This window comes from Amblyraja radiata, chromosome 11, assembly GCF_010909765.2.
Source record: "Amblyraja radiata isolate CabotCenter1 chromosome 11, sAmbRad1.1.pri, whole genome shotgun sequence".
Lineage (NCBI taxonomy): Eukaryota > Metazoa > Chordata > Chondrichthyes > Rajiformes > Rajidae > Amblyraja > Amblyraja radiata.
The window spans coordinates 60298131-60325124 of record NC_045966.1 but is presented as its reverse complement, the minus strand read 5'-3'; the positions used below and the strand labels follow the sequence as shown (position 1 = coordinate 60325124).

Genomic DNA, 26994 nt, shown 5'->3' with positions numbered 1-26994 from the left:
TTCCCATTCCTCTGTACAGCAGCATTTTGCTGTCTCTCCACTAAAACAATCTGATGCATGTGTATTCGTCCTCCAACAGAGGATAACCTTATATCCCCATATCACACTCTGTCAAATATTGAAACATAGAAACATAGAAATTAGGTGCAGGAGTAGGCCATTCGGCCCTTCGAGCCTGCACCGCCATTCAATATGATCATGGCTGATCATCCAACTCAGTATCCCGTACCTGCCTTCTCTCCATACCCTCTGATCCCCTTAGCCACAAGGGCCACATCTAACTCCCTCTTAAATATAGCCAATGAACTGGCCTCGACTACCCTCTGTGGCAGGGAGTTCCAGAGATTCACCACTCTCTGTGTGTAAAAAGTTCTTCTCATCTCAGTTTTAAAGGATTTCCCCCTTATCCTTAAGCTGTGACCCCTTGTCCTGGACTTCCCCAACATCGGGAGCAATCTTCCTGCATCTAGCCTGTCCAACCCCTTAAGAATTTTGTAAGTTTCTATAAGATCCCCTCTCAATCTCCTAAATTCTAGAGAGTATAAACCAAGTCTATCCAGTCTTTCTTCATAAGACAGTCCTGACATCCCAGGAATCAGTCTGGTGAACCTTCTCTGCACTCCCTCTATGGCAATAATGTCCTTCCTCAGATTTGGAGACCAAAACTGTACGCAATACTCCAGGTGTGGTCTCACCAAGACCCTGTACAACTGCAGTAGAACCTCCCTGCTCCTATACTCAAATCCTTTTGCTATGAAAGCTAACATACCATTCGCTTTCTTCACTGCCTGCTGCACCTGCATGCCCACTTTCAATGACTGGTGTACCATGACACCCAGGTCTCGCTGCATCTCCCCTTTTCCTAGTCGGCCACCATTTAGATAATAGTCTGCTTTCCTGTTTTTGCCACCAAAATGGATAACCTCACATTTATCCACATTATACTGCATCTGCCAAACATTTGCCCACTCACCCAGCCTATCCAAGTCACCTTGCAGTCTCCTAGCATCCTCCTCACAGCTAACACTGCCCCCCAGCTTAGTGTCATCCGCAAACTTGGAGATATTGCCTTCAATTCCCTCATCCAGATCATTAATATATATTGTAAATAGCTGGGGTCCCAGCACTGAGCCTTGCGGTACCCCACTTGTCACTGCCTGCCATTGTGAAAAGGACCCGTTTACTCCTACTCTTTGCTTCCTGTTTGCCAGCAAGTTCTCTATCCACATCAATACTGAACCCCCAATGCCGTGTGCTTTAAGTTTGTAAACTAATCTCTTATGTGGGACCTTGTCGAAAGCCTTCTGGAAGTCCAGATACACCACATCCACTGGTTCTCCCCTATCCACGCTACTAGTTACATCCTCGAAAAATTCTATAAGATTCGTCAGACATGATTTACCTTTTGTAAATCCATGCTGACTTTGTCCAATGATTTCACCACTTTCCAAATGTGCTGCTATCCCATCTTTAATAACTGACTCTAGCAGTTTCCCCACTACCGATGTTAGACTAACTGGTCTGTAATTCCCCGTTTTCTCTCTCCCTCCCTTCTTAAAAAGTTGAGCCTCTCATTCCCCATTATCTCCATTATCTCACTTCTTTTGAATCATGAACAAAGTCATTTGGAAAGTCCTTTCAAAGTCCTCCCACATTCAAGGCACAAAAGTACTGAGCAATGATCATCTCCAACAAGAGAGAGTTACTACTTACACCTAATATTCAATGGGTTTAGCATTACCAAGTAGTACCATCATAGTACCATACCACCAAGAATAGAGTCCTTAGGTGAGGGGTTGGAACCAAGCGCAGTTGTTAACTCTGGAGGTTAGTGGCTAATGTTGGATATTGACTGAAACCTGTCTGCAGAAATAATGATTGAGGTGGGAGGAGTTGGAAATGGAATGTGTGATGATGAATGAGGAGTAGAAAAATGCAACAAACAAGATGACATTTTTAACTTCAGAGCAAGAGCAGGAGACAGCCATCATGTAGGATTGAGAAAGCACAGGGTTGAGTTACTAGATTCGTTTCCAGTGGTATGAATATTAATTTCCCTAATTTCAAGTAACCCTTGAATTCCTAGCTGATCTCAGCTTAAGCAGATAAAAATATATAGTTTCAATATTCTCATCAGAATAAAATTCAGCAACTGGAAAGTTATAATATCACAGGCGGATTCTAATGACTGCTTACATAAGATTGACTTTGCTGTTTCTTTTACATATTCAAAACTTCTAATGATTAAGAGAAATTACACAAGCCTGCAGACTGTGAAAATTACAGGTGTGTTTTAATTGTGTAAATCAGATTTACTCAGCAACCTCATTACATACCAGTCATTGTATCACCGAGCGGCATGGTGTAGAGTTGCTGCCTTACAGCACTTGCAGAACCGGAGACCTGGGTTCCATCCTGACTATGGGTGCTCATCTGTACAGAGTTTGTACGTTCTCCCCGTGACTGCGTGGGTTTTCTCCGAGCTCTTCGGTTTCCTCCCAGACTCCAAAGACGTACAGGTTTGTAGATTAATTGGCTTGGTATAAATGTAAATTGACCCTAGTGTGTGTAGGATAGTGTTCATGTACGGGGGTCGCTGGTCGCTGGGCCGATGGGCCTGTTTCCGCGCTGTATCTCTAAACTAAACTACCTCTCTCTCTGCTCAGTTTGTGCTGGGAAGTAGGATTTTCTGTGATGCCAATCTGACAGTTTTCAGCTCGATGGAGTGAGGAGAACAAATGACCTGTGGTATGCACACTGTGGACTGCTGACATGCCAATTATAGTCTGTTCACAAGTTTTTTTCTGTCATGTTCACGGGCATACATAGATGAGTTGTGAGCTGTTCTTGCACCCGAGGGTTTGCCCTTAGATCTACTACTGCAGAAGAGTTTGATGTGGCAAAACATCAGAGCCTCGTGTAGTCCAATGGCCTTAAGATGTTCTAACCTAATGCAACTAATGTTCATAAATCTATGTGCGCTGTAAACCATTCTTACTCTGACTACAATTTAAAAAGCACTTATTTAACTTAAAGCTCTTTGTGATGTCCTGAGAGTGTCATAGCCCTGTCCCACGGTACGAGTTCATTCCAAGAGCTCCCCCGAGTTTAAAAAAAATCAAACTCATAGTTAGCACGGAGAATGAACGTCGGAGCTCGGGGACGTCTCTTAGCACTAACGGCAGGTACTCGGGAAGACTCGCTAACGGCAGGTAAGCACGGGAAGACTCGTGAAACCTGTGCGGACCAACTGCCGGGAGTTTTTACGGACATTTTCAACCTCTCACTTCTGAGGTCTGAGGTCCCCACCTGCTTTAAAAGGGCATCAATTATACCGGTGCCCAAGAAGAGTAAGGTGACGTGCCTCAATGACTATCGACCAGTGGCACTAACACCAGTGGTGATGAAGTGCTTTGAGAGGTTGATCATGGAGCAAATCAACTCCTACCTCGACAAAAACCTGGACCCACTACAGTTCGCGTACCGCCACAACAGATCAACGGTGGATGCGATCTCGCTGGCCCTCCACTCCGCACTGGACCACTTGGACAACAAAAACTCATATGTCAGGCTGTTATTCATTGATTACAGCTCGGCATTTAACATAACATCCCCTCCAAACTGGTTACCAAACTCGCAGAGCTGGGTCTCTGCGCATCCCTCTGCAACTGGATCCTCGACTTCCTCATCCACAGACCACAGTCTGTTCGTATTGGTGGAAATGTGTCAGCCTCAATAACAATCAGCATGGGAGCACCTCAAGGCTGCGTGCTCAGCCCCCTGCTGTGCTCACTCTATACCCATGACTGCGTAGCGAACCACAGTGCGAACTCCATCATCAAGTTCGCTGACGACACCACTATTGTGGGGCGTATCACTGATGGGGATGAGTCAGAATACAGAAGAGAGATCGAGCAACTGTCCATATGGTGCCAGCGCAATAACCTGGCCCTCAACACCAGCAAAACCAAGGAACTGATTGTGGACTTTGGAAGGAGTAGGAGGGGGACCCATAGCCCCATTTATATCAACGTTGGTTGAAAGGGTCAAGAACTTCAAATTCCTGGGCGTGCACATCTCTGAAGATCTTTCCTGGTCCGAGAACACTAACTCAATTATCAAAAAAGCTCATCAGCGCCTCTACTTCCTGAGAAGATTACGGAGAGTCGGTTTGTCAAGGAAGACTCTCTCTAACTTCTACAGGTGCACAGTAGAGAGAATGCTGACCCGTTGCATCGTGGCTTGGTTCGGCAATTTGAGCGCCCTGGAGAGGAAAAGACTACAAAAAGTAGTAAACACTGCCCAGTCCATCATCGGCTCTGACCTTCCTTCCATCGAGGGGATTTATCGCAGTCGCTGCCTCAAAAAGGCTGGCAGTATCATCAAAGACCCACACCATCCTGGCCACACACTCATCTCCCTGCTACCTTCAGGTAGAAGGTACAGGAGCCTGAAGACTGCAACAACCAGGTTCAGGAATAGCTACTTCCCCACAGCCATCAGGCTATTAAACCTGGCTCGGACAAAACTCTGATTATTAATAACCACTTTCTGTTATTTGCACTTTACCAGTTTATTTATTCATGTGTGTATATATTTATATCATGGTATATGGACACATTTATCTGTTTTGTAGTAAATGCCTACTATTTTCTGTGTGCTTAAGCAAAGCAAGAATTTCATTGTCCTATACAGGGACACATGACAATAAACTCACTTGAACTTAAACTTGAAGATTTTTCAACATGATGAAAAATGTCCACGAGAGCCCCGAGTACGGACGAGTGGCCATTACCGTAAATCTCAGAGTTGGAATCAGGGTAAACTTGGGAGAACTCTTGGAATGAACTCGTACCGTGGGACAGGGGTTTTAATCTCCCAGCATGTCTTTCCTTTAAAGGAGTATGGTTCGTACGACGACAGATGGCACAATGGGCTAAGTGTTCGGCTGGCAACCGGAAGGTAGCCGGTTCGAATCCCGCTTGGAGTGCATACTGTCGTTGTGTCCTTGGGCAAGACACTTCACCCACCTTTGCCTGTGTGTGAATGTGTGTGAGTGATTGGTGGTGGTCGGAGGGGCCGTAGGCGCAGATTGGCAGCCACGCTTCCGTCAGTCTGCCCCAGGGCAGCTGTGGCTACAGAAGTAGCTTACCACCACCGAGTGTGACTGAGGAATGAATGAATAATGCGATGTAAAGCGCCTTGAGTATTAGAAAGGCGCTATATAAATCCCATCCATTATTATTATCATTATTATTATGGTTCATAGTCACAAAGTGGTACAATATGCAGATGGGCCCTTCACACCACTGCATCTATGCTGACCATCATGCCTACCTATTTGAATCCCACTTGCCTGCATTAATTCCATATCCTGCTGAGCTTTGCTCATTCAAGTACCTGTCCAGATGCTCTTAAATATTGTTACTGGTCCTGCTTTCACCACCTCCTCTGGTAGCTCATTCCAGATACTAACTACTCAGTGTGAAGAATTTACCCCTCAATCTAGTTTTGGACACTTTTACCATGGGAAACAGATATTGGCTATCTACCCTATCCATGCCTCTCATGCTTGTCTAAAGGCACTGTTCTTGTGCAATCAACTGGATAGCATTTGGAAGAGCACAGGAGCCCAGATTAGGTTTATCTAACCAAGAGCTGATCTAGGTTGGACAGAAACTAATCTCCTAGTTGGACCAGCACCTTCAGCAAACAATAGCCAGGACATTCAGTTCAATACACTTCTCAAAGGCCTTTTAAATATGGACATCTGATGGCAATGTTATGCATGGCTGTGAAATTCCAGAATGGAGAAGCCTTTGATAGTAGGATTCTGCATATTGCCTTGAAAAGGTATAGGGATAGTACTACAAGGGTGAAGACCAACATAGGGTGGCAACTGAGCATAGTCAATGAGAAGTCTACAGCTGCAAAATCTGCATCACTTCAACATGATGCCCTGGTCTACCTTGGACTCTCACCTGGTCTCAAGTTCCACAGGTGTGTTAGCATATGATTAGATCTCTCTGCTGTCTGAGATTTTTAAGTTTTGGTTTAGTTTTAAGTTTATTATTGTCACATGTGCTGAGGTACAGTGAAAAGCTTGTTTTGCATGCATGCAAACCATACACAGATACAATCAGTTCAAACTCAAGTACAACAGGAAAAAATATAATTCTCACTCTCAGCAGTGTAGGACATTGTGGCACATCAGTTTCTTGGCAATAGAAACATTTAGAAATGCTGCTATGTTTACAGGTAGAAAAAAGATTTAGAAAAGTAGAACAATTGTAACAGATAGTAGATCCTCCTTTATCTGATCTCCGTTTGATCACTGATACCCAACCATGATCTCCCATCGTCCTCTCATCTCTGATCTCCCTGAGATCACCATTCTTCCCCTCCCACCAACCATCATATCATGGAAGCTTTAATCTCCTCACCATCACTATGATCACCCCCCCCTTCCAACCTCTCTACCACCACTGGCTTCCCACTCTCCCAAGTTCATTAGCCTTCCCATTTCATGATCCCTGCCCTCCAAATACCACTCTTCATTAATGATCCACCAATGTCCACATTTCCAGGCCTCCCTGTCTACACCAGCCATTCCCAAAGGACGTGCGCTTATTAAATCTCAAGTCTACCTCTGAGACTGGCTCCCTTCCCCCTCAACATTTCCATTTTCCACATAATCACCAAGGGGCCCCACCACATTCACCAAGGATCAAGGGGCAATTCCTTGATCTCCTTTTGACTACTGCTCTAAGCTGCCCTCCCCACGCCACCAATATTAATTTCCCCACAATCAGTGACCGTCTCTCTCCCATGTGATCACCTAACCACACATTTTGACTCTAATCCCTCCCATTACCCTCAACCTGATCTCCCAGTGATTATTGGCTGTTCCCTCTTCTCCTGTAGTCTCCAATGTAGATTCTGATACCTTCATAATTACAGGCCATCCCCATCTTACACGTGCCTGAGTTACTGAGTTATGTGCAGCCCATTGGGAACTCAAGCGTTGGGAGACCGGTGGTATGGATTTACCAGTTGCTGCGGGGCTGCAGGCATCTTCTACTGGGTCTTCTTCATCTTCTTGCATATGGCGTGCACAGCCTAAAGTTGTAGGACAACGTTCTATTTGATCTTATTTGATTGTGCATGTCAGGTTCATGGCATTTGTCGAAACAGGGTGGACCATGTGAAGGTTGCAATCTCCCACCCCCTTCTGCAGGGTGGGAACAGCTCACAGTCATATTTACAATTAGTGGGCTGTTGGTGTTGTGAACAATTCTCAGGAATGGAAGGAATGATCTCGGGTGGAGCTGTACCTCTCTAGCCTTCATGCAAATCACCATACCCCATTGCCTCAATGTCTTCTCCAGATTACTGATATTCTCAAAATCATCAATCCTCAATCTTCCCCAAAAGACTGAATCTCCTGATCTCCCTACAACCATAGATGCTCCCAATGTCTGCAAGCCACAGTGTGTCCCACAATTAATCTAACCTGTCAACCCAAACTCTTTTAAAATATTATCCTAATTATGCATCCACCACTCTTGCTCGCTCACTCATTCTGCACCTTGGCCATTCCTGCACTCTCTCACCCATCTCAACGGCATGACCACACTGCACCCACTCCCAGCTCTCTACCAATGCTTGGTTGCTCGCCCTTCTGGAATGAAGTAGCATCTGGCGCCGAGTAACAACTCCACTGTATTTGGTGAAATATACACCTTTACATTCCTCTTTCACAGCTTCTTACTCCTGTTAGGATTCCCTGACCCAGAAAACATCAGGAGTATTAACAGTTTAGTTTATTGTCACGTGTACCAAGGTACAGTAAAAAGCTTTTGTTACGTGCTATCTTGACAGCAGAAAGACAATACATGATTACAATTGAGCCATTTACAGTGTATAGTATAGATACATGATAAGGAATAACGTTTAGGGCAAGGTAAAGCTAGCAAAGTTTGATCAAGGATAGTACTAGTGTCACCAACGAGGTAGATAGTGGTTCAGCACTATTCTGTATTCCGTTCCATAGTTTACTTTTAGCTTAGTTTAGAGATACAGCGCGGAAACAGGTCCTTTGGTCCACTGAGTCCGCGCTGGCCAGCGTTCCCCGCACATTAACACTATCCTACACACACTAGGGACAATTTACATTTACACCAAGCCAATTAACTTACAAACCTGTACGTCTTTGGAGTGTGGGAGTTTGTCTTATTGGAGAGTTTGTGGCTGTCAGGGAAACAGTCCTATAAGTGAAATGTACCACGTGAACAAAAGAAAACATCTCTTCTTGCTGCTTGTTAGGTTGTGGAGGTGGGTGGTGGGGGTAAGGCTGCATGGAGCGTGATTCCACTCACTGCAGGATCAACCAACTGACGGATAGTCAAAAAGATAATTTGTGGAGGTCAGTGATATAAAATTATTCAGTGCCCAAAACCCCTCTCCTGCAAAGACTGTCAAAGACAAGTAGTTAATTCAACTGCCTCAAGATGTTATATCAATGCAGAGGCCAAGTTCCCAGTGGTGGTCAAAAATATCACCAATTAAGTGCTTGAGGTCAGTGTAACACATTTGTCTTTCAACATCTGATGACTCGTCAGCCTTTCAGACATTCATGCATTTAGGCAGCTGTGAACAAATATAGGCCCAACATTGCTGCCGGGTGTATATATGTGGAACGAGCTGCCAGAGGAAGTGGTTGAAGCAGGTACAATAACAAAATTTGAAAGACATTTGGATCGGTGGATTGTTGTAGGATGGAACTGCAGATGCTGGTTTAAACTGAACATAGACACAAAAATGCTGGAGTCTGAAGAAGGGCCTGAAGAAGGGTCTCGAACCGAAACGTCACCCATTCCTTCGATCCAGAGATGTTGCCTGTCCCGCTGAGTTACTCCAGCATTTTGTGTCTATCTTTGGATAGGTAGATTGATATGAAAGGTGTGAGTAACTTCTGTATAATCTATATAATGTATGGGTTTTTTGTGTTGTCTATGCCTGTGATGATACTGCAAGCAGGATTTTAATTGAAAACATATCACACTGTACTTGTGTAAATGACAATAAAGTTGACTTGATTTGATTTAACATTAGAAGCTGTTATAATGAAAGACTAAATCTTGGTTAAAGCGATGGTTTTAAGGAACATCCCTAATTAGAAAACCAAGAGGGTTTGAGAGAGAATTTCAACATTAGAGCCTCAGCATTTAATGATGAGCATTATTAGCAGTTAGTTCACATCTTAAATTTCTTATATAATCCATAAATTACTTCCTCTGAACCATTCCATCATGACATTCCTCTCTCCTCCCAGTGCTATGTGTACTTCTTGTATGGGCAGGGGGGATATTTTAGCGAGCATGAGGATTTATGTCGACATGATTGGTGGTATGAGTGGGATACATGTGCACCACAAATCACAGTTTAGTCATAGGGTCATACAGTGTGGAAACAGGCCCAACATGCCCACACCGACCAACATGCCTCACCTGCCTGTGTTTGGTCCATATCCATTTTAATCTACCCTCTCCATGTCCCTGTCTAAATGTTTTTTATACATTACAGTAGTACCTGCTTCAACTATGGCAGCTCGTTCCATTCACCCACCACCATCTGTGTAAAACTGTTACACAGAGTAATTTTCCACCTTACTATGTTCCGCACAGGGTTTTTCCGTATTCCAAAATGTTACCCCGCAGGTTCCTATTAAATCTTCCTCCCTTCACCTTAAACCTATGTCTTCTAGTTCTCGATTCCCCTACTCTGGGCAATAGACACTGTGCTTTTACTCGATCTACGACTCGCATTGTTGACAGAATTTGAAGTCTTTCTGGAAAATGAAGCCTCAGGCAGATCTCACCATGGGCAGATTAATGGCACGTGAAATTAACAAGATCAGATATACTCAGCAAATCCTGAACAGGCCAAAACACAGCTCTGGAACATTATTATAGATGGAGCCAATTTGAAGTTAATCTCGTTCATCCATTCAACAGAGAGTCAGAGGTTGACATGCCAAATTGTTGCAATAAATGTTCTGCAGCTAGGCTTATACACATATTTATTTATGGTAGCTTCATGGTTTTGTCATTATTTATACATTGAATAAGGGTATAATCCTGCATTAAAGTAGAGATCTTGGTCAACATTCCGCAAGCAATAAAGTGCCATACCAGGTCCGCACATATCTTTGTTTCTAGAAACTCTCAGAAACTCGAGACTGTACAACAGAGAGCATATTGGCTGGTGGCATCACAGTCTAGTTTGGCAACTCAAACACAAAGGAATGAAGAAGTTTGAAAAAATTGGTGAACACTGCCCAGTCTATCACGGGTTCTGACCTCCCCACCATCGAAGGGATCTACAGGAGTTGCTGACACAAAAAGGCAGCTAACATCATCAGAGACCCACACCACCCTGGCCACACTGTCATTCCACTATTGCCATCGGGAAGAAGGTACAGGTGCCTAAAAACTGTAAAGTCCAAGTTCAGGAACAACTTCTTCCCAGCAACCATCAGGCAATTAAGCACTACAACCTCCAAATAAGCTCCAAACTATATAGAGTTGGGGGCATGTTTTTTGTCTTTACACTATTATTGTTTGTGTGTGTGTGTGTGTGTGTGTTTGCAAAATACTGAAAATTTTTGCTGTTTATTATGGTGTTAACGGAATACTATGTTTACATAGTCTGAAGAAGGGTCTCGACTCGAAACGTCGCCCATTCCTTCTCTCCAGCGATGCTGCCTCACTCGCTGAGTTACTCCAGCATTTTGTGTCTACATACTATGTTTACATATTTGGTGTACGGCTGTAAGTAAGAATTTTATCGTTCTGTCTTGGAACATATGGCATATGACAATAAAACACTCATGACTCTTGACTCTCTTGACCTGAGAATGTAGCTGACATGAGACATTATTAGGATTGATATAACATTATGCATATTTGCTATTGGATTTGGCAACAGTAGCTCTACTGCTTCAATTATTGAAGGATATATTGTCTAAGGTACAGTGAGTCATACAGTGAGTAAAACATCTTGTGTCCATTACACATGATCCATACAATAAGGTGAAACTTCAGGTTATGGTCTTGTAATCAAACATTTGAGGGTTGACAGTCAGGAGGAACCTGTGACTTACATCACACTTTGACAAAACAATGACCAAAAACAGTAAAACAGACTCTTGTACTCACAATCATTTTTCTAGAAACATAGAAAATAAGTGCAGGAGGAGGCCATTCGGCCCTTCGAGCCAGCACTGCCATTCATTGTGATCATGGCTGATCGTCCCCTATCAATAACCTGTGCCTGCCTTCTCCCTATATCCCTTGACTCCACTAGCCCCTAGAGTTCTATCTAATTCTCTCTTAAATCCATCCAGTGATTTGGCCTCCACTGCCCTCTGTGGCAGGGAATTCCATAAATTCACAACTCTCTTGGTGAAAAGTTTTTTCTCACTGAGGTCTTAAATGACCTCCCCTTTATTCTAAGGTTTAATTAAATATTTTGTGACATATCATTAATCAGACCTAATCATATTATGCCCCAAATCAGCTATTCCACCAATGGCCGCAATGTAAAAACACCAATAAGTCATTTTTCCGTATCAGATTGACTACAGAATGGGATAAAAGATCTTGAAGTGGAATACTGCTGGGTACATTGTCCAGACTAGCTCACGGGTGCTCAGATTCTGATGTTAATGTACTATGCACACCCCAACCCAAGTGAACAATGCTTTCCAGTGACAGTTTCAAAAATTGTATTGTCAACTTAGAAAGACCTGGAGGTGAGTGTCGGAGGTGCGTGGATTTGCGCAAATGCTCAGTCTATTTTATTTTCAACATAATGGATTGTCTCGTGATGCATGCTATATTAAGATCAAAGATCCTGAGAGCTACAAATGATATCGGAGCTGTGAAGGCAATTTCTCACAGTTTTGCACACTCGCCAGTTTTTGGGTCAGTATTTAGAAGAGCTGACACACCAATAAACTATCTGTCAGCGGTGCTGATCAAAGACAATGGAAGCAACATTGCAAGTGTGAGTGTGACCCAAGAAATGCATTCACTAAATGCAAGGAGATTTTTGTGGAAGGAGAAACGACCATTGCGTAGTTAATATTGACAGTCATGCCAAGTAGTTGGGCATTAAACCAATGGGAATATTAATGATCTGGACGAGGGAATTGAATGCAACATCTCCAAGTTTGCGGATGACACTAAGCTGGGGGGCAGTGTTAGCTGTGAGGAGGATGCTAGGAGGCTGCAAGGTGACTTGGATAGGCTGGGTGAGTGGGCAAATGCATGGCAGATGCAGTATAATGTGGATAAATGTGAGGTTATCCATTTTCGTAGCAAAAACAGGAAAGCAGACTATTATCTAAATGGTGGCCGATTAGGAAAAGGGGAGATGCAACGAGACCTGGGTGTCATGGTACACCAGTCATTGAAAGTAGGCATGCAGGTGCAGCAGGCAGTGAAGAAGGCGAATGGTATGATAGCATTCATAGCAAAAGGATTTGAGTATAGGAGCAGGGAGGTTCTACTGCAGTTGTATAGGGTGAGACCACACCTGGAGTATTGCGTACAGTTTTGGTCTCCAAATCTGAGGAAGGACATTATTGCCATAGAGGGAGTGCAGAGAAGGTTCACCAGACTGATTCCTGGGATGTCAGGACTTTCATATGAAGAAAGACTGGATAGACTCGGCTTGTACTCGCTAGAATTTAGGAGATTGAGGGGGGATCTTATAGAAACTTACAAAATTGTTAAGGGTTTGGACAGGCTAGATGCAGGAAGATTGTTCCCGATGTTGGGGAAGTCCAGGACAAGGGGTCACAGCTTAAGGATAGAGGGGAAATCCTTTAAGACCGAGATGAGAAAAACATTTTTCACACAGAGAGTGGTGAATCTCTGGAACTCTCTGCCACAGAAGGTAGTTGAGGCCAGTTCATTGGCTATATTTAAGAGGGAGTTAGATGTGGCCCTTGTGGCTAATGGGATCAGGGGGTATGGAGAGAAGGCAGGTACAGGATACTGAGTTGGATGATCAGCCATGATCATATTGAATGGCGGTGCAGGCTCGAAGGGCCGAATGGCCTACTCCTGCACCTATTTTCTATGTATCTATGTATCTATAACATTGACAAGGCAAGAAAAACCTATCAATGTCAAAACCTACCAGAACATATAGTCTTCAACAATGAATCATATTTTATTCCTGGCTGTTTAACCTCACTGTGAGAAGGAATGATAGCAAACATTCATCAGTTACAGGAACAGAATTAGTCCATTCGGCCCATCAAGTCTACTCTGCCATTTAATCCTGCCTTCTTCCCATAACCCCTGACACCTGTCAATCACCGCCTTAAAAACATCTATTGACTTGCCCTCCACAGCCTTCTAGAGGTGTAGACTATATTCCTCCTACCAAAATGCATGACTCCACACTTAGTTACGCTGTATTCCATCTGCCACTTCGTTGCCCACCCTCCCAACCCATCCAAGTCCTCCTGCAGAGTCCCTGCTTTCTCTACACTACCTGCCCCTCCACCTACCTACTTATCATCTGCAAAACTTGGCCATAAAGCCTTCAATTCCCGCATCAAAGTCATTAATATACAAGTGAAGTGTGTGGCCACAGCACCGAACCCTGCAGAACTCCTCTAGTCACTGGCAGCCAACTAGAAAAAGCTTCTTTAATGCCGCTCTTTGCCTTCTGCCATCCAGCCAACCTGCTATCCATTCTTTGATATATATCTCTATTATCCGGTGTCTGGCAGAGCTACTGGAGGAACTCAGTAGGTCAGGCAGCATCTGTGGAGAGAAATGGATAATTGCTATTCCCAGCATCCCTCCATAGATGCTGTCTGACCCGTTCAGATCCTCCAGCAGTATATTTTTCACTTGGGATTCCAGCAGCTGTATCTCTTATGTCTCTGATGAGTTGTATAATTTGTAAGAATGGTCAAAGATGCCTATACTATGAGGATTTTCCTGTTTACCGCATTATTTTCTAAATTTCCTCTTAATGAGCTAATCCACGAATCATTGCAGGTCTGAATCCAGATTGACTCCAGGTGCCTTATGCTGAGAGGCAGCAGCACTAACTGCTGTACCATGGTGCTGCCCTCTTTCTGATTCTATCTTTATGGCATCGATGCATATGTGATTTCCACCAGGATAGCCATCTAAAGCTGACATTCTTCCTATTCCAGGCACCGAGGTCTATTGTAACTTCATAATTGTCCATCTCAGATCTGCTAACCAAATACGGTGATCTTAACATCATCTAAAAACACCTGACATTGTATTGCATTTTATATAGTAAGCAGTGAGCATATCGCGAATTAAGTATCAACAAGTATAATTTACTTTCACCTCAAGTACTCTTTGTCACTTACCATAATCATCAAGAAGAATGTTGTCAGGCTTAATGTCCCTGCAAGGGAAAAAAACAAAGATGAATAAATGTGATCAACAGCTTCCTTGTTATTTAGTGAACCCTTCACTAAAGCTTCTTCTCAAAATAGTTTCCAATTATATCATTTTGATTTTCCAAAACTTATAGATATTTTCATAAGTAAATAACAAGTGACTATGGAGCTAGAGATGACATTAAAGAGAAGCGGGCACTAATAAATATTGGATTTAGAAGGAACTATATAGATAATAATCTAGGCCATCAGGACCAACAACTCCATGTACTCCATTGAAATATCCTCCAACTCTTCAATCAATTATCTTAATCTTCATGTTTTCATAAATTGCACATCAAAGTTCAGATCTATCCAATTAAACATAATGTATTTTCAACGTTTCCATAAAATGTCACTTCTTCTTCAAAGACTAAAGCTGGGTAATATCACAGGTTGGAAAGGGAGAGGTTTCACAAGGTTTGACAAAGTTTTGTATAACCCTTTCTTTCACCTATAATCTAATTAAGGTTCTTCTTCTCTCTCCACTGGCCCCCTGTGCGGTTCCGTATACATTTCAAGACCCTCCTCTATGTCTACAAAGCCCTCAATGGGCTTGCCCCCTCCTACATTAAAAGTCTTCTCACCCACCACTCCACCTCCAGGTCCCTCAGATCGGCTGACTTGGGGCAGCTGAATATCCCGCGGTCTAGGCATAAGCTCAGGGGCGACCGCGCCTTTGCGGTTGCAGCTCCTAGACTGTGGAACAGTATCCCCCTTCCCATCAGAACTGCCCCCTCCATCGACTCCTTTAAGTCAAGACTAAAATCTTATCTATACTCCCAAGCCTTTCCTGACGTCCACTGAGCGAGGGCTATATGTATATATGTATGTAGTTTGTTTGTTTATACTATTCTTATAACAAATGTAAAGCACTTTGGACAACGAGAGTTGTTTTTTAAATGTGCTATATAAATAAATGTGACTTGACTTGACTTGACTTCTGACTGGAGTTAAGGAATTTATATTGAACCCTGGGACCATTTGCAGATCATGGGTGGAACATGTGCAGGAAGGAACTGCAGATGCTGCTCTAAACCGAAGATAGATACAAAATGCTGTAGTAACTCAGTAGGACAGGCAGCATATCCAGAGATGCTGCCTATCCCGCTGAGTTACACCAGATCTTGTGTCTATGATGGGTGGAACATGGTTGGAACTGACTGTAATCACAAAACAACAATCTATTAGGATTCATAGAGATAGTGTTCTGATATAGGCTGTGCTGTGATCAAAACACCCTTTCCTCTAAATCAGATGATTGATATGTGTTCAATGAACCGGGTTGGAATAATGAGTGAGTGCTACAGTGGATGAACCATTACCAGTGCAGATCCCATCCATGGTTTCAGGTGGATGTTAAAGTTCCATGGCAATTATTAGCACTGAGATTGTGAATGTGATTTTTCGTTCAGGGAATTATAGACCAGTTAGCCTGACGTCGGTGGTGGGGAAGATATTGGAGTCAATCATAAAAGATGAAATAGCGGCATATTTGGGTAGCAGTAACAGGATCGGTCCGAGTCAGCATGGATTTACAAAGGAGAAATCATGCTTGACTAATCTTCTAGAATTTTTTGAGGATGTAACTAGGAAAATGGACAAGGGAGAGCCAGTGGATGTAGTGCATCTGGACTTTCAGAAAGCATTTGATAAGGTCCAACATAGGAGATTAGTGGGCAAAATTAGGGCACATGGTATTTGGGGGTAGAGTGCTGACATGGATAGAAAATTGGTTGGCAGGCAGGAAACAAAGAGTAGGGCTTAACGGGTCCCTTTCAGAATGGCAGGCAGTGACTAGTGGGGTACCGCAAGGCTCGGTGCTGGGACCACAGCTATTTACAATATATATTAATGATTTAGATGAAGGGATTACAAGTAACATTAGCAAATTTACAGATGACACAAAGCTGGGTGGCAGCGTGAACTGTGAGGAGGTTGCTATGAGAATGCAGGGTGACTTGGACTGGTTGGCTGAGTGGGCAGATGCATGGCAGATGCAGTTTAATGTGGATAAATGTGAGATTCTCCACTTTGGTAGCAAAATCAGGAAGGCAGATTATTATCTAAATGGTGTCAAGTTTGGAAAAGGGGAAGTACAAACGGGTCTGGGGGTTCTTGTTCATATTTGGTCTCCAAATATGAGGAAGGACATTCTTGCTATTGAGGGAGTGCAGTGTAGGTTCACCAGGTTAATTCCCGGATGGCGGGACTGTCATATGCTGAGAGAATGGACCGGCTGGGCTTGTATACTCTGGAATTTAGGAGGATGAGAGGAGATCTCATCGAAACATATAAGAATATTAAGGGTTTGGACATGCTAGAGGTAGTAAACGTTGTTCCCGATGTTGGGGGAGTCCAGAACCAGGGGCCGCAGTTTAAGAATAAGGGGTATGCCATTTAGAACGTAGATGAGGAAACACTTTTTCACACAGAGAGTTGTGATTCCATGGAATTCTCTGCCTCTGAGGGAGGTGGATGCTGGTTCTCTGGATACTTTCAAGAGAGAGCTAGATAGGGCTGTTAAAGATGTGTTGATAAGGCAGGAACTGGGTACTGCTTGTGGATGTTCAGCCATAATCACATTGAATGGCAGTGCTGGCTCGAGGAGCCGAATGGCCAACTCCTGCACCTATTGTCCATTGTTTATTGTCTATTGTTCTTTTTATCTCATATTTCGCTTGGGCAGCTTACAGCCCAGTGGTATGAATATTGATTTTTCTCACCAGGTAGCCCCGGCGTCCCCTCTCTCTCTATCCTTCTCCCACCCAAGTTGCACTTGCTTCTCATTTTCACCCTAAAACAGCTAACGATGGCCTGTTTTGTTTATCATCATTACTTTGTGCATATCTTTAATTCATTGTTCTATATCTCTGCACACCACCGTCGATATCTCTCCTTTCCCTTATCCCTAACCAGTCTGAAGAAGGGTCTCGACCCGAAACGTCACCCATTCCTTCTCTCCGGAGATGTTGCCTGTTATTCCAGCTTTTTGTGTCGATCTTCGATTTAAACCAGCATCTGCAGTTCCTGCTTACACATTACATTCTTTGTTGGATTGATTGGATTTAAAAAAACTGGGCTTGAGGAGTGTTTGTAGTGCCAATTGAGGACAGTGGTGCTGGTGATTTAATGTGTTATTACAAACAGAACCCATAGGAAATATTCTCCACAGGAATTCAAACACAAGGAAATGCACCGCAATAAAAGTGCATCTCCAAATGTATAGATTACACTTACATACGAGTTACAAGAAGTTATGTGCATGGATGTAGGAATTTAAAATGACCATGTGTTCGAAACGTTGGCAGATTGAATGTGGGGACGTTTGTGGCCATGCTCTTAGATCTAAGAAAGGCCGGTTAGAATCTTTTGAGATATTAGCAAATACTCCGTAACAATCCAACAAGTTTATTAGCATCTAATAAAGTTCCACTACAAGTTGTCACCACTGTGACTACATCCCGACTAAATACTAGTGACTAGAAGCGTTGGTAATATATATATACACGAGACTAAGTGGGACCCGTTGGGTCCCAGCATCACATGGCAGGGATGGTCCCCCAACGCAAAGTGGGGGGGGGGGGGGGGTCTTTCTGGGGCGCTAGTGTGGGTGTTGTGGGCTGAAGGGACTGGTTTCCAGATGGATAGTATGGACATTGTGGTCTGAATGGATTTTTGGGCTGGTGGCTCTGTTACTCAAGCCTGTTGTGCTGGCAGCTCACTCACTCACAGCTGGTGGGCTGGCAGTTGACTCACGGCTAGTCCTTGAAATTCTATTTCAAGCAGGGTGCAAGGCCACCAAATTCAAGTGCAGTTTCTTACCACTTCAGGCAGGGTGCAAGGCCACCAAATTCAAGTGCAGTTTCATACCATTTCAAGCAGGGTGCAAGGCCACAAAATACAGCGAGGAGTGACCTCTCCCTCCTCTATCTTGCAGAGAATGAGCCACGCCCACACTTCTGGGTTTTATAGTACCTCCCCCCTCCCACCAGAAGGGGTGTGGCCTTCATGGCGTGATTGACAGGAGAGAGAATCTCAACATTTTTTAAACACTAATAACTCTTTTATTTTACATTGATGGGAAAAATCCTTGGCACCTGATGAGCGGAGGGGGACTCTGAGAAAGATGATCAAAAATCACAGTCGTACATGGTAGCGTTTTTTCTAAAATCAATATAAAGTGCAAACAGGAAGTGGTCAAGATTAGACTTTTAATTATATAGAATGCAAGGCAACTTAAATTAGGCAAGGCAACTTTAATTAGGCAAGGCAACTGTAATTTGGCAACCCAGCTTTAGCATTTCCAAACCAAAGGCAACACAGCTTTAGCATTTCCAAACCAAAGGCAACACAGCTTTAGCATTTCCAAACCAAAGGCAACACAGCTTTAGCATTTCCAAACTATATTTTCAAACCACATTAAGGGCACTGACAGGTCAGTAAAACCGCTCACAGTTTAGTAGACATGTGTTCAGTGTTATTCATATCTCAGATTGAGAGACGTGACCCGGGTTTTATAGTCCCTCCGGAAGGGGCATGACTTCAGGAGAGAGAATCTCAACATTTTTTAAACACTAATAACTCTTTTATTTTTCATCGATGGGAAAAATCCTCTTGTCCTGCGCAGCGGAGGAGGGCTGAGTAAGATGGCCAAAAATCACAGCCGTAAGTGGCAGCTTTTTTTAAATCTAAAATCAATATACAGAACAACAGGAAGTGGTCAAGATCTTACTTTGAGTAAAAAGATATATGTGTATATATATGTATATATATATATGAGCGCAACTAATCAAGTTTAACAAGCGTCTTTAAGAATAGGCCTGTCGTTTTAGCACTGGAGCAGGTTAAGCACAGTCCCCGTATCTAAGGGTAGGTTTGCAAATGTAACCCACACGTGTACGGTACAAGCTCACATCCCCATTCTTCACCGACGAAAACTGTGAGACCGGGGACTATTGGGGCACCGGAGATCTGAGAGAAGGGTGAGGTAAGACTGTAGACCGGGACACCAACTGTGGTGATGAGAAGGCAGGATATATGCCGGGCGCAGACTCTGCAGATTGACTCCAGGCCGGGGAGGGGAGAATATCGGTCGTGCGGTGACACAGTCCAGGAACATCCGGTTCCGGGATCGTGGGTTGCGGTTCCTTCACTGGTAGAAGGTGTTCACGGTTTTGTCGGTAAGTCCCTCCATTTGAATCGACCATGTACGAACGTGGTTCTGTTGCAGAGCTGCGGATCAAACCAAGGTGTCCATGCCCCTTGTCAGTTTGAAGTCGTACAACTTGACCACGTGCCAGCGGCTCGAGTGGCCTGCTTGTTTTGTCATACGAGTGTTTCTGGATGTCGCGCATATGCTGAAGTCGTACTTGAATTACCGATGGCTTGCGAACCTGTGGCTGTAATAGTTACTTGGGTACGAGCAGCATGGTACGGGTCTGCCTTGACACGGGCGTTTGGGCAGGAGACCCTAGCACTGGGTCACGGGCAATGTTTCTTAAGTTGAGCAAGTCGAGGTAAACATCAGATTTTACTAAATCAGATCTTTCCATAACATGTTTGGCACTCCAGACTGCCCACTTGGCCAGCTCGTTCGATTGAGGGAATCGGGACTGCTGGTAATCGTTGGGCACCATTTTTGAAGCACGCTGGTGAACTGGCTTCCATTGTCAGACAGGGGTTTTGCGGGCACCACTTGACTTGAAAAGTGTCGCGCTAATTTTTGAACAACCACTGCTGAAGTGGGGCTGGGAAGCAGATCGATCTCAAGCCAGTCCGAGTACGAGTCGACCAGAACCAGGTACTGTTTACCACGCCATTTGAAAATGTCTGTTGCCAGCATGAACCATGGTTGGGCAGGGACTGGGTGAGGGCGAAGCGGCTGCTTGGGTTGATGGGGCACCAGGCTATTGCAGATCGCGTAGGCTTCCACCTTCTCCCGTATAAAGTCTGGGCAGCCAAGGCGTCCAGGCACAATGTAGGTGTCATTGTCTGAAGGTTGTTGCTCACAGGTCTTGCGTAGGGCTCTGGATAGAGTGCCGGCTAGGTGCAAGAGCCGAGTGTCGGAATGAACCTACCCAGGTAATTCACCATGCCTAGGAATCTTTGTAAGCTGGTTACGTCTGTGGGAACCAGCAGTTCGTTAATGGCAAAGGTCTCAGAAGGATCTGGTTTGAGTCCATCATTAGTGAAAACGTGTCCCACATACTTCACTTCCCTGACACGAAACCTGCATTTAGTGAGTTGAGCTTGAGGTTGATGACCTTGGCACGATCCAGTACTTTCTTTAAATTGGCATCATGTTCTGACATGTCGCGGCCAGCAACGAGGATGGCATCGACAATAATGGCACAAGGGTGTCCTGTGAACAGCTGTTTCATCGTGTGCTGGAAGACTTCACTGGCGGAGTTGATGCCAAAGGGCATTCGCAGAAACTTGTAGCAGCCAAAAGGTGTGCCAAAAATGGTTAGTTCAGACAATTTGTGGTCTAACGGGATTTGCCAGAATGAACTTCTGACATCCAAAACAGAGAACACAGTCGCGTTGCCCAAATGTACTGCCCCCTCTTCTACTGTGCGCATTGGATAATGCGGGAGCTTGATCGCAGTATTCAGATCTCTGGGGTTGATACAGATTCGTATTTTGTCTTTGTTTTTCTTGGTGGCCACTACCATGGTTGAGACGGGTCGTTAACTGCAGCGATGACGCCTAGGGATTCCTTTCTTTGAAGTAGCTCACATCCCACTTCTGACACCATGTAGAGATCTTAACAAATACTCCAAGTAACAATCCAAGTTTATTAGCATATAATAAAGTTACACTACAAGTTGTCACTACTGTGACAACGTCCTGACTAACCGCTAGTGTTTAGCAGCGTTAGTAATATATGGTGATTGTGTGGCGGCACCCTCTGGTGGGGCCACTAGCTACACGAACGATCAGCAATTGGGGGTAGGGTCATGGGATTGGGCAATGGCAGGGAGGAGTTGTCACGGGGAATAGGGGTGTGTCCTGGTATATATAACGAACCCTGGGACAACCCTCTCTCTCTCTCTCTTACTTTGAGCTGACCAGCTCTCTTCTCTCCAGGGGTGAGTGTCCTTCCACCTCAGCAGGAGCTCAGCTCGAGTCCATGAGGCAACAGCCTCGCAGTAGCAATGACAACTTTATGTTAGAGGACCAACGTGCATGTCTGTGGAATTCTCTGCCTTAGAGAGCAGTGAAGGCAGGTTCTCTGGATGCTTTCAAAAGAGAGCTAGATAGGGCTCTTAAAAATAGCTGAGTCAGGGGATATGGGGAGAAGGCAGGAACGGGGTACTGATTGGGGATGATCAGCTATGATCACATTGAAGGCTCAAAGGGCCAAATGGCCTACTCCTGCACCTATTGTCTATTGTCTATAATGAACCTTTTATGCCTGAATAAAGTAACCCATTTGTTCACCATATTTGGTGCCTCTACAACTGTTTTAATATTGACCAGATTTGAGATCTTATAAAATGGAGGATCTTTGCATCTGCAGGGCCTGCTTGACCTCTGTCTGTGAAAAGTTGCAGGCTGTGAGTGGCGCCATCTAGTCTGAGCCCTAGATTGATATGCAGGATAGGGAAAGATCCAGATGTCCTCTTCATTGTTAAAATGTATGAGGACTTTGCAGAGAGGCTCAAAGGTGTTGCAAATGCATGATCAGGATTGGCTAGCTGCAAAGGAATTGTAAATACTGTTAATAATGTTGCAAAGTATTTGTGCTGCTGTTTGATGATAGGCAGAAGTGTGAAGCCTTGTTTGAATTGTTTACATTACCTGACAGAATGGTGCATTAGTTGATGAATTGACTTCCTTCCAGAAGCTTCTGTAGAAACATTGTCATGGGGCGCTTTGAAATTGGGTTGTGGAACTGTCAATAACACTCTAATGTAATTGAGATGTGTGATTGGCTTGTAGGGGCCGCCATCCCCGTGTAGATCTGCCCCACAGGGTCCGATGACCTATAAAAGGTAACCCCCACGAGGATCGTTATCGATCTTCTGGAGTGGCGCTTGGGACTGCGTGACCTTTTGGAGGTACCTGTTTGCACGAGGCTGAAGGGCTTGGACAAGCAGAGACAAGGATCGAACCTGCGGTGGTTAGGTATTGTATAGGGAGTTCGTTATTGTTTCAAAAAATAAAGTTTAGTCGTCCAGTGCTTGACTTGGCATTACTGAACTAGACTGTAGATGACATGTGCATGTACCTTTAATATAGTGACCTCACCACTACTAACCACTCCCCATATCAGAAGTATAATTGCAACCTCCCCACCCATTGATCTCGCTCTAGCTCCTGTGACAGACCACGTACAGCTAGGGCAGCAACGTTTGTGTATTACCAATAAATAGTAGTAAAGACACAGTGTGTTTATGACGAATCTTTACATGGTGTCAGAAGTGGGATTGGAACCCACGCATCCAATACCTGCTAGACTCTGACAACGTTACCTTGCTGGGTGCCCAGGCGTGCCAAGACCTCGGCTTGGTCTCCTTTCACCGTGATATCCACCAGGTGCGGACCCTCATGGACCCCCTGCACGAATACCCCGACCGTTTCGATGATAAGCTGGGCAAGCTCCCCATCAGCAACGCCAGCCGCTTCTGCAACAGCCTGCCCCTGAACTGCCCTGGATGGTTGTCGCCACTGACATTTTCGAGTGGCGTGGCAAGCACTTCCTGGTCCTCGTTGACTCTTATTCCAGCTGGTTCAAGGTCGACCAGCTGCACTCCCTCACCTCTTCGGCCGTCATCGGGAAGCTGCGCCGCCACTTCGCCACTTTCGGCTCCCCAGCGAGCCTCCAATCTGATAACGGCAGCCAATTCACCAGTGCCGAGTTTCGGGGTTTCGCTGTCAGCTGGAACTTCCGACACTACACCAGCAGTCCAGAGTACCCGCTAAGCAACGGCCTGGCAGAGCGCACTGTCCGCAGTGCTTCGGACTTGCTGGAGCATTGCAGACTGTCCAACTCCGACTTTTACTTGGCCCTCCTCAATCTTTGAAACATCTCCCGCGACCCTGCCTTGGGCTCGCCAGCACAGCGGCTGATGGCTCGCACCATGAGACCTCCCCTCCCTGTGACCCAGCGGTCCCTCGTGCCCTCTGTCCTCCAGCCAGCTGCTGTCCAAGAGCGCATTGCCCTCAAGCACGCAGTGCAAAAGCGCTCCCACGACCAGTCCTGCCGTCCCCTACCGCGTCTGTTCCCCGGCCAAGTCGTCCGGATGCAGTCCCCCTCCGGTCACTCCAAGCTTGCCACCGTCGTCGGTGATGGTGGTTCGCCGCGGTCCTACCTGGTCGACCACGACGGTACCATCTACCGCCGGTCCCGCCAACATCTGCGGCTTGTCAACGAGCCCCCACCACCGCCTGCCGACCCTTTCTCCCCTCTGTTGTCCGCCACAATGCCTGCCGCCCCACGCATGCCTCGGACCCTGCCATCTCAGCTCTTCCAGCCCCGCTCTCCACCTGCCAGCCCTCGTTCGCCTGCCCATCCACCCGCTGCTGCGCCTGCATCCCCTCCTCTGACTCCGCCTACTCTTTCTCCTCCAGGATCCCCGGTTCGGTCACCCGCTCCCGCTCCGGCCCCTGCTCTTCCTGCAGAGGGGGGAGATGGCGAGCTGCGGACCCGGTCCGGCCGGCTGGTTAAGCCGCCTGTCCGCTATGGTGAAATTGCTTAGCTGTTTGCTCATCTGTTTGATTAACTGTTTGCTTACCTGCTCGTAGCGTATGAGACGTGGTCGCCCCGTCACCACTGTATTGCTTTTGTTTCCAAGGGGAAGGATGTAGATGACATGTGCATGTACCTTTAATATAGTGACCTCACCACTACTAACCACTCCCCATATCAGAAGTATAATTGCAACCTCCCCACCCATTGATCTCTCTCTAGCTCCTGTGACAGACCACGTACAGCTAGGGCAGCAACGTTTGTGTATTACCAATAAATAGTAGTAAAGACACAGTGTGTTTATGACGCCTCTTTACATAGACTAAGGGGGGGTAAGCTTTAGGAGCATAATTACATTGGGGGCTCGTCCGGGATCTCAACGGACCACCAGACACAAGTTTGCGAATGAGGGTGTGGAGCTGTTCCAGATTGCGAGGGGAGAAATCGGCACCACGGTGTGGTTTAGCATCGGTTTTCCAATTCGCTGGATGGAGCGGATCGATCATTCGCGAACTTGGGTTGGACTCCCAGCAAGATCTGAGAACAATAGTCTAGCAAGCACTGAGGGCATCCTTGCCTTTTTGGGATTTGAGGCCCCCTAGACTTAGTCAACAGCTGTTGCAAAAACCAACTGTTAGGTACCATTGAGTTGGCCTGACATCGAAAGTAATTGAGTGGTTTGAGGTCCTGCCCAGACTTGGATATCCAATTGGCTGGATATTTGAATATACAGGACTGGGTTGAAACAGTACCAAGAGATGAAGTACTGCGTCGTTGCTGGGGGTACAAATTGGAAAGGCACTCTAAAGATCGGCATCGACTGCCAGTGTGAAGCGACTATGCGCTGACACCCGGTACCAAGCAATCAATCAATATCAATATTTATTACATGTCATTTGAACCTCAGTGAGGCTCAAACGAAACTCCGTTTCCACAGCCATACAAACAAAGACAATTTCCTACAGACATACACACAATTCAATTTACAAAAACATCCATCACAGTGAACCCACTGTGATGGAAGGCAAAGTCTTTTCTCTCCCCTATTCTCCATTTCTCTCCCGATGTCCAAGCCCCAGGCGGGCGATGATAAGTCCCACGGCCATTTTAGGCCGCGCGGAACGATGTACGGCCCCGCTCCCGGTCTAAATGTCACAAAGTTGGAGCCCCCGGCGGGCGCTGGAATGTCCCATGGCCATGAAGCCGCGCCGGGCGATGTACGGCCCCACTCCGGGTCATTCCAACCCCGCGACACGGGCTGGAGAAGTTTCGTTGCGGGAGCTCCGGAAAGCGGTCTCTCCACCCGCGAGCTCCCGATGTCCCGACAGTCCACCGGACCTGCGGCTGCAGCTGGAGCCTCCGAGCTATGTGGTCGGACCGCAGCAGCGAGTCACCACCGCTCCCCACGCTCCGATGCCGGCCAGCCCCACGATGGTGAGTAGTCCGCAGCTCCGCAGGCTCCGTGACTGGAGCCTCCAGGTCGTTCAGGCTGGAGGCCGCTCCCCGGTGCTAGGCCCCAACGACAACGGAGACCCGACAGGAAAAAGGTCGGGTCTCCCATACAGGGAAGAGATTTTTACAGTTTCCCCCTCCCCCCCCCCCCCCCCCGCCCCCCACATATACACAGTTAAAAACACGATTAAAAAACACAAACAACTACATTTAACTAGACAAAAAATAAAAAAAAGACAGACAGGCTGTAGGGGCCGCTGCAACAGTGAGTCGCGCCGCCAACGAATCAAGCAGGTGGAAAGGAAGAAGTCTAAGGGTGAGCCCACGGGGGTTTCCCACACCTGTCCTCGCCTGTGTGGGAATGTCTGGATCTCTGAAAAGACGGGGGAGGAGTCTCGTAAAGATATCGGGAACTCAGTGGTTAAAGTATAATTGGCGGAAAATACTTTTAACCTATCCTGAGAATTTTATAATCATAAAGACGTCTGCTTAAAAATTTTGAATTCGAACTTGCATATTTAAAAAATAATTGGATAAAGAAAAATCGAGCTGAAAATGTTTCCATCCAAATTTACCAAAATTCAGGATCTCATATTTAGGTGCTGGTTAATTCAAAGTGTATATATTTTCTTCCAGATTAATCTGTGTATAATAAAATGTTGAAGCTGTAGTTTAAAGTGTATTTAAGATTGCCATTGTTGCATTGTATTTACCGTGTATTGTCTTTGATTTAAATTTTGAATGTTAGACACACTGTTGTAATAGTGGTTTGAATCGACTGTATAAGAACATAGTTTGATTGAGACTGTTGTTATAATTGGAGTCCGACTCGTGACTGTTCAACCAGGGGTTCGTATCCTTCCGATTGCTGTGCCGAGGGAGGGATTGTTCCATTGGTTGAAAACACCACGAGGAGGAATTAAAATATACTGTGATTTTCTTTTGGAACAGTTAACGAATGCGATATTAGACGAATGCTTGTAGTTTATATGGGAGTGTGGTTTTGTATGATAATTATAAGTGGTATAATTTCTTGTCCATGTACGATTTTGCTCACATGTTTGGAGCTCATTTGCATGTGTTTAGATTAAGGATGCTCTCGGTATAGGAAACGGGCTGCGGGAGCGTGCTTGATTGTGTTTGACTGTGTTTGATTGTTCCCTGGAGCACCTTAACTTTTTGACGATTGAGGAAATTAAAATTGTGTGGATTTGTGGGAGACTGTAGAGGAATTTGGGTACTGGATTGAAAGGATTGATTGTGCGATTGTGTTGAGAGAAGTGCGAGACTGTTGGCGTGCTACGGAACTTTAGGCCATTGTTCGGCGGCGAGTTTGATAGCC

The 26994-nt window shown here is 45.3% G+C and overlaps 1 protein-coding gene across 1 annotated transcript in view; it reads right to left on the bottom strand.

Annotated features, from left to right (window-relative positions):
- Nucleotides 1-26994, bottom strand: part of stk32a (serine/threonine kinase 32A) — a 292295-nt gene that overhangs the window by 64153 nt on the left and 201148 nt on the right. Inside the window, exon 5 of the mRNA XM_033029996.1 lies at nt 14432-14469. Coding sequence (XP_032885887.1) covers nt 14432-14469 — 38 coding nt within the window. The remainder of the gene's footprint in view (nt 1-14431; nt 14470-26994) is intronic.